Source organism: Populus trichocarpa, chromosome 10 (genome assembly GCF_000002775.5).
Source record: "Populus trichocarpa isolate Nisqually-1 chromosome 10, P.trichocarpa_v4.1, whole genome shotgun sequence".
NCBI classification, from domain to species: Eukaryota; Viridiplantae; Streptophyta; class Magnoliopsida; order Malpighiales; family Salicaceae; genus Populus; species Populus trichocarpa.
In genome coordinates this window covers 17,728,433-17,736,847 of record NC_037294.2, presented here as the reverse complement: position 1 = coordinate 17,736,847, position 8,415 = coordinate 17,728,433, and the positions used below count along the sequence as shown (strand labels likewise).

Here is an 8,415-nt window from a genome sequence, read left to right as displayed (position 1 = left end):
GAATAGTCGGCAAGGTATACTTTGCATTTTTCAAAGCTTTTTCTAAGACAACATCATCAATGTCAACATTCAGTCTCCCCATAAGTCTTATCATCTCTAAAAAATTGCCTCGATTATTAGAAGCTGAAGATTCATCATGACCTCTAAATGCACATGCTTGTAAGCTAAGCCATCAAACACTTTTAATTATTGTCGTAAGTCTTAACCGATTTTTCTAAACTTCTTCAACAGTTTGTGCATTCAACACTTTATCAATATGTCTACTTACTTTCATTAAATCTTCAGCAAATTTCACAGCATTATTATGTGGTGAAGTGAGACTTCCCACATACATCAAAAGTGCACATCTATCCCCATCATTAACCCCCTTCCAACTTCTAAAACCTTCGGTGGTGAATGTGAGATGACGAGGCATTTTGTTTTCAAAGATAAAACATGGAAAACAAAATATTGCATCCTTTGATGGAGAGTACTCTAGCCAAGGAAATTGATAAAACCAAGTGTATTGAAATCGACGATACTGTCTTCCTGATTCAATCCTTGGATACTCTGCTAACTTAGATTGATATGGACCCATTTTGATATAAGCTCTTCTAATTTCATCTTGTTGTTTAATAGAATGTTTCCACACTGGAATTCTTAACTCATGATCTCGTTCAAGAGTATTAACATCAATTTCAACTCTTTGAGATTTGAAAGGGGGTTGTTCACTATAATTTGAGACATCAACATTGGATGGAGAATGTCCTTTAATTACCGGTTGATGTTTGTTCGTTTGGTTTAAAGAATGCAAACATAGTTTTTCCTCTCTTGCTTCATTGATTTTCGATTATAATTTATAACCTATTCATGTAAAAGGGATTAGGGAAGTCAAGTGCAAGATGAAAAGATATTAATGCCACAATAAAATATTTATGAAATGCAGAATATACAAGGATAAACTAGTGATGCAGATTACTGGGAGATTTGAAGAACTTAACTTTGAAATATTCAGTAAATTATTAGTACTAGTGTGTTAGCATCCGTCCATTTTTAAGATATAGTCTACTGTTTACTCCACTAACAATCTACTGTAATGAATGTGAAATATTGAATTCAAAATGAAAAGTTAGTGCTTGTAATTAATTAGTGTTGCAAGGAAAATGAAGTGTGTGGCTAATAGCTGCTAATTAATTAGTATTGGAAGGGAAAATGGGTAGTGTTTAGATTTGAAAAGTGGGTTATTAATTTTTATTTTTTTTTATTACCTGAACTATAGCCTTCTACAAGGCTACGCCCCTGATAGTAATTTCATTAAAATAATACAGAAGCCATTACCGCCATGATAATATCACGAAACAGCCGTTGCGTCCTCTAAACCGTTAGAAAATGAATGTTATAAATCCTGATATCATGTCGATACATTTTCAAGGACAGTATCATGAAGCAAATGGATTCTAACGTAATGTCCTTCAAACCTTGTAAGGACAGTATCATCCTGATATCGTGTCGATACATTTTCATGCAATTACTTTGACTTTTATCCAGCTGTTTGCCATGTATTAACCTTGTAAGGACAGTAAATTCGATTTTTAATTCTCCTAACCAGATACTGTGCATGGCTTCTATTATTTTCGCTTCTTTGTGTTTTTTTTTTCTTTTTAGTTTGTAGCTGACTGAGCGACTAGTAAATCTAATAACAATGGAAAACTAGATGAACAACTTGAGACTTTTATAAGCAATATTCTTCATTATTCCATGGAAAATAAAGGAATAATGCACAATTTCACTGGAAATATACACCATTGCATCCCAGCTATCAGCTGCAATATGGCATCATTCATGCTCGCGCGCTAATTAATTTCAATTTATTTGCTTCTCAAAATATATATAAAAAAAATTACAAACAATTATCCGGTTGAACTTGACCAGATATTTTCCCAATTGCGTTGGTGCAAGTTGACTGAGCTTCTTTGTTCAAGTAGGTCAAGTTTACATTCTGCAGTGTTATACCTTTGCATGGATATTTGAAGCTACAATCAAATTTTATAGCAACTGGCGTGGCAGATGTTCCTCGAATGCCTTGATATATGACATCACTTATTTGTATGCCCGATACCTAAGTTCACAAGCCACAGTACAAAATAAGATATTCAATTGTAAGTTCAATTAAGAAACCAGCTCGTGTTTTAGATACAATCACAAATTTAATTATGTCCAGAAAAAAACATTTTTCATTTATCAATTTCTAACCTCATTGGGGCAATTTAAATTGTGCGGACAGTAATTTTGATCGATGATGATGGGATTTTGGACATTAATCATAGTGGCTCCGATGAATCGAATTGCTTGAGCAAATCCAGTGCTGTGTCTGGCCCATGATTTTATTCTAAACCCATTTGTAGTGCCAGTAAAAATTGTACTCTTAACTGTCACATTCTGAACCCCGGCCTCATCCATGGTCTTGGCTAAGCTTCCGATACTGAAAAACAGCATCCCATAATTGTCCGTCATGTTAATCATCTAATGAATACATATACCTGAGAAAATCAAGCTGATTGCAGGGTTTAAATCATTTCTCACCTGATGCCATGACCGGGGCCGCATCTGACCCTTTCGATCCACAGGTTCTTAGTTCCGGGTCCAATTGAGATACAATCATCCCCGGTTTTAATCGAAGAATTCATGATCACAACATCAGTTGATAATTGGACATGAATGCCGTCTGTGTTTGGGCTGTCACCAGCAGCTATCACTCTGACTCCTTGGACTTGCACATTGTGGCAGCCATTTATCACAATGTGGAACATTTGGCTGTTTAGTGACAGTAATCCATTGATCTTTATGTTGTTGGAGTTCACAAAGCTCAAAGTCTGCATCCATGCAACGAAAAAAGATAAAAAAAAACTAATCTTAGTACATCCAATAATGCGACATTAAATTCTTTGAGAATTGTAGTAATTTGAGCAATGTAGTACCGTAGCTCCAGCAGGGCAATTGCTTCCTTTGGATTTGCAATCCCACAAGGGTGATCCTTTTGCATCAAGAGCCCCCCCAACAATGGAGACACCACTGACACCTTCAAAGCTAAGCCAGTTACTGGCTAGACCAAGAATGCGATAATCCTCGGGAGCAATCAGGGTCCCATCAATCCTTATAGTGATGTCAGGGCTTTTGCAATTACCACCTGTAAAGGCCACAGAACCAAGCAGATACCTTCCTTTTGGTATGTAAATAATAGTTGAATTGGTAGAGCCACATGCCGCTGTCCATGCATGAAGGAAGGCTTGGGTGGAGTCTGTTTTCCCATTTGGTCTGGCACCATAAGTAAGTACATTATAAATTGTTTTGGCAGAGGATATGTTAATGTTTAAGCTGACCAAGAAAATGAAGAGCAGTAGAGATGGAATGCACAACAACTTTGCCATGTTCTGCACTCAGTAAGGCACAGAAAGAGAGCGAGGTGGTGTGATGATTGAATTATTGCAATGAATGAGTTGGGAGGTAACGAGCAGTTGATATTGGAAGTTGAAGAGGGTTTAAGAAGTATTTATAGGGACAGACAAATATGCAAATATGCAATAACCACATAGACGCAAGAGTTTTAGATACAGAGGAATGGTGTAGGGTTCAAGGGAGGTTATGAACTGAGAAATAGAAAACGAAAGAAAGCAGCGCCGGAACTCTTGCTTCTCTTGTTAAATGTATTGCTTTGTCTTTCAATCCACAGCGTGTACACTCTGATCATCAAGCCATCTTGCATGCATGGAAAAATCCTTGGTCTTTTCCTTTGATCTAGTTAATTACTGGTTAACTCCTTGATTAATATTTAAGAAAAAGAGATCAACTTCGGCTATATAACTTCACTTTTATATTTGGGCAACTGCTTGAATTGTCAAAGGAGGCCCCTCTCTTTTCCCCCCAGTAATATTGTTGAAGGAGACCAGCTTGCACAGCAGTCCAGAGAGCATGAACGAGCCACCAAACCACCTGAAGTATTTCTTACAAGTAAATGAAACTATAAAGCAATGTATATTTTTAATCATTATCGTTGTCATCAATATCCAAATACTGATGATAACGATAATGATTAAAAAAAGTCAAGCCCTGTTTAATTCCGTAAATAGCAGCATCCATCTTTACAATTTTCTCACGGTCGCCACGTTTTCGATTGTCTTCGCCGTGAAGTAATCCAGTCTTCTGTGTCCGTTTCTTTAATTTAGACGTTGGAGCATAAAAACGTTTCCATCAAGCGAAAGACAGACGGCATTTTACATTTGTATTGAAAAACTATTTGTTGTCTTCTTCCTTTTCCTCAACATGAAAAGGATTAATGATTTAATTTAGAATGGTGTTATTTCCATTCCATATATAAATTGTTGACCTCACTCCGCAATATTTATTACAAATTATTATAATATCATCAATAGACTATATTAATTATCTCTTATTTTTAATATAACTATGATGTATTTTATCTTGACTAGATCAAATTTTATTTAAAATATTACTTTCTAATTACTAAAATTCAAAACTAATTAAAAAGAAGAGAAATATATAAAAATTATTTTTATCTTAAAAAAAATCTAACAACAGAGCCGGTAAAAACCAAACAATTAATTAACCAAATAATACATGTTAAGTAGTATCCGACTGGCTCGTACCCTAAAGATATTGAAAACTCAAACTAATATCTTAAATATAGAGGATTTAAATAATAGAATTAAAAATTAGGATTTATATCTATATAAGTTAACAAATGTAGAATTATTAATTGTGAATATAAACACACAAGTTAAGAATAATTGATAATAATACACGTTGCCGGATTGTGATTTAATGTTATAAATTATGTTATGTAACATAACTAAAAAAAATAAAACATGCTCAAAACCAGTTTTACCATACAAATGATCAAATGTTGTATTATAAACATAAACCTCTAAACTAGAAGCCTAAGAGTCTGTTTGTTTATCTTTAATTTTTGTGTTTGTAGTGCAAAAAACACAGTAAGGTGTTTGGTAACACATCAAACTGCGTTTTATATTATGGGGCCCATTAAAAAATAAAGTTTGAAACACAATTTTTATGAATCAGTTTTTACGCGTTTTATAATGCTGTTTGTTTTTGTATTTCAAAAGCGCTTTTGAAAAACTTTGAAATTTTTTATTTTTTTCTTTACTTCAAATTAATATTTTTTTTTCAGATCAATTTGATGCGCTGATATCAAAATTAATTTTTAAAAAATTAAAAAAATTATTTTGATATATTTTCAAGTAAAAAGCACTTTGAAAAACAACCGCAACCACACTTCCAAACACAAAACCAAACATTTTATGTATATTTTTTGCTGTACGTAAACTTCTATCATAATTTTTACCAAACATATTTCTAAATCTATCTAATTATATTTTTTTTAAACTTATTTTTTTTCAAATTAAAAACAAACACATTAAGGTGGTAGGTGGTGGATTTGTGCTGACTTGGAAGGATGGGGATTATGTCATCACCATGCTGGGTCCTTTTCAAAGTCCGTAGTCCGTACGTACTCGGTAAATGTGAGTAACTTACTGATACCGTTTTCTGCTCTTACTTTGACTTTGACTTGGACGTTGCAATCCATTTGGACAATCAAATTGAAAAATATATATATATATTGGGGTCCTTTTGTTCTGTTTTCTACATTGTTTTTTTAATATTTTTTAAATTTTAATTTTAACACATGAAAATCATAAAAAATATTAAAATAACAATAATTTAATATATTTTTAAACTAAAAATAATTTTAAAAACCAACTAAAAATAATAATAAATTAACTATGTCAAACACCCTCTCTACGAAGATTATATAAAAGATTATATAATTGATTTGTGTTTCCCATTGATTCCGAGACTAGCTCGTTCTATCTATGCTTAGGTTTTTAAACTCTGTGAGGCATGCACTTGGTCTTTTAATGGAATCATACCAAAGAGAGGGGTGGTAGTGTATAATATATATATAGCTAGTCAGTGCACCCACGCACAGAATATCTTTTTTCATATTAGCAAAAGTGAATCTAATAAAATTAATGATTGCTCGTTAAAAATTAGATATCTTAAATTAATTTTGATTTTTTAACTAAGCTCAAGTACTCAAATTCTTGCAACAAATAAGAGAAATATCTTTAATTTGAAGAAAAACAAATCTTGTTCACACTTTAAGAAAAGGAGAGACGAGAAATTACTACGTACTTTCAATCAACGAATTAACAAAAACTAAAGTTAGTATTGTACTTTTGTTGTTTCTTTGAAAGTACGGTCGAATCGAGTCCTTAATATTATTTTAACTGCGAATTAATTACTTGTTAAGATTACGACACAAAATCTTCAGATTTCAGGTTTTGATTTCTAATGGGGTGTTGATAGATATTCTTGGAGCCCATTATACAGTACACAGATTCAATTTTTGAATCCCCTTCCTTTTGTCTTAATTAATCGTATACTGTTGCTTTTTATAATTTATTTATTTTGGTCGTTGGCTGAACTGCACCAGGATATTCACATCTTTCTCCGGGACTGAATCTAAAAATGGAGGACTAGATCACCAGCACCTATGAGATATATACAATTTTTAGAGTGTGTTTGGTATTGTGGTAGCGGTTGCGGTTGTGGTTTAAAAAAGTTGTTTTATAAAAAGTACTTTTAGTTGAGGTTGGTTTGAAAAAATAGATGTTTGGTTAAAACTGTGGTTGAAATTGAGGTTGAAGAAAAAGTAGTTTAATGTGTTTGGTTAAAAAATGCTTTTCAAATTGAGATTATAAAATAATTAAAAAAGACATATATTAATATTGATGATTTTTAATTGAAATATTAACGATTTAATTACTGCTATTACATCATGAAATAAACAATACTTTATATAAAGTATTTTTATTGTCAGATTAAACTATGTTCAATTTCATCATGTATGAAATCTATTCAATAAGGACTACAGTTTCCATGGTTTCCTGAGCGTGCAACAACATAAGGTAAAATATCATCAGGAATAAAATTGGGATTGCGATCAAATTCTGCAAATGTTACGCCACCATACGATCTCCTGCAAATGTAATTATTTAGTGCCATTGAATCATGTGAAACATTAGTTTTTCAAATAAAACACAATATTGTGAAAAAAATTTAGATTTTTTTATTTTACTGGGTCACATCCGATTCAATGCATTTAGGTTTGGGTCGGACCGGTTCGATGCATTTAGGTTCGGGACCGGCCCATTAACAATGGAGTTGATCTCCACTATTCACGTGAACAGTGGAGACATGGAGAAGTGCAGAACAAGAAGAAGAAGAAGGAGAAGGAGAAGGAGAAGGAGAAGGGGAAGGGGAAGGGGCGGCAGCCCTTGGCGGTGGTGAGGGAGCCGCTGCTCCACTGTTCTGCAACGTGAACGGTGGAGACTCCACTGTTCACGTTGCAGAACAGTGGAGACATGGTGCAGAAGAAGAAGGAGAGGAGAAGGAGGAGGAGGAGGAGGGGAAGGAGAAGGAGAAGGGGCGGCGGCCCTGGGCTGTGGTGAAGGAGCTGCGCTCCACTGTTCTTCAACGTGAACAGTGGAGTCTCCACTGTTCACGTTGCAGAACAGTGGAGACATGGTGCAGAAGAAGAAGAAGAAGAAGAAGAAGAAGAAGAAGGAGAAGGAGAAGGAGGAGGAGGAGGAGAAGGAGAAGGAGAAGGAGGAGAAGGAGAAGGGAAAGGGGAAGGGGAAGGGGAAGGGCTGGTTATTTCTCTGCTGCAAGGCGCGCCATTGTTACTGTGTTGTAACACAGTTGTAACAAAAGCAGCCCCAAACTGCTTTGGAGAAGGAGAAGGAGAAGGGGAAGGGGAAGGGGAAGGGGAAGGGCTGATTATCCCTCTGCTGCAAGGCGTGCCATTGTTTACTGTGTTGTAACACAGTTGCAACAAAAGCAGCTCCAAGCTGCTTCGATCGTTGCTGCGTTGCAAACGCAATAAAAGGCGGGGCCCATGAACAGTAAATCCTGTTTTTTTGGTAACCAAACATGCAGGAGCTGCGTTTCAAGCGAAACGCAGCCGCTGCAGCGTAAACAAACGCTCTCTTATTACATGATAGACAAAAGAACAAGTTACAACTTTTTTTTTTCTTTTTGAATAATGATTGAAGGTATATTAAAAAGGTTGTAAAGTTAATAGTCAAAATAATATACAAGTACAAGACAAAATATAATAATAAAAAAAAACTCGAAGAAACAGAGAAAAAAAATACGGATTAATGTTGATCTGCTACAATAGAAACAAAACAACAGAAAAGAAGAAGCAAAATAAAAAATAACTAACTAATATTTTTTATTACATCACAATTTGATGTCAGATCTTAAAAGATCATTTTTTGTATAAATAAAGTTTGAATCTAGAATATACAATTAAGTAATAACCGATGATAAATA

General features: G+C 34.3%; 1 protein-coding gene across 1 annotated transcript; it reads right to left on the bottom strand.

The window, feature by feature from the left end:
- Positions 1 to 1,698: 1,698 nt before the first annotated feature.
- On the bottom strand, positions 1,699 to 3,494 carry LOC18102670 (polygalacturonase). The gene is made up of 4 exons (XM_006378564.3): positions 2,958 to 3,494; positions 2,563 to 2,852; positions 2,233 to 2,461; positions 1,699 to 2,098 (listed from the first exon to the last, which is right to left on the bottom strand). Exons 1-4 carry the CDS (start codon positions 3,405 to 3,407, stop codon positions 1,880 to 1,882), a joined length of 1,188 nt encoding a protein of 395 aa, XP_006378626.3. The 5' UTR covers positions 3,408 to 3,494; the 3' UTR covers positions 1,699 to 1,879.
- Between the last annotated feature and the right edge of the window lie 4,921 nt (positions 3,495 to 8,415).

Coding starts and splice junctions, on each gene's coding strand:
- LOC18102670 (XM_006378564.3), bottom strand. CDS start 3,407: ATGGCAAAGTTGTTGTGCATTCCATCTCTACTGCTCTTCATTTTCTTG. Junction 2,462..2,562: donor GGCCCCGGTCATGGCATCAG/GTGAGAAATGAT, acceptor GCTGTTTTTCAG/TATCGGAAGCTTAGCCAAGA. Junction 2,099..2,232: donor ATTTAAATTGCCCCAATGAG/GTTAGAAATTGA, acceptor TTGTGAACTTAG/GTATCGGGCATACAAATAAG.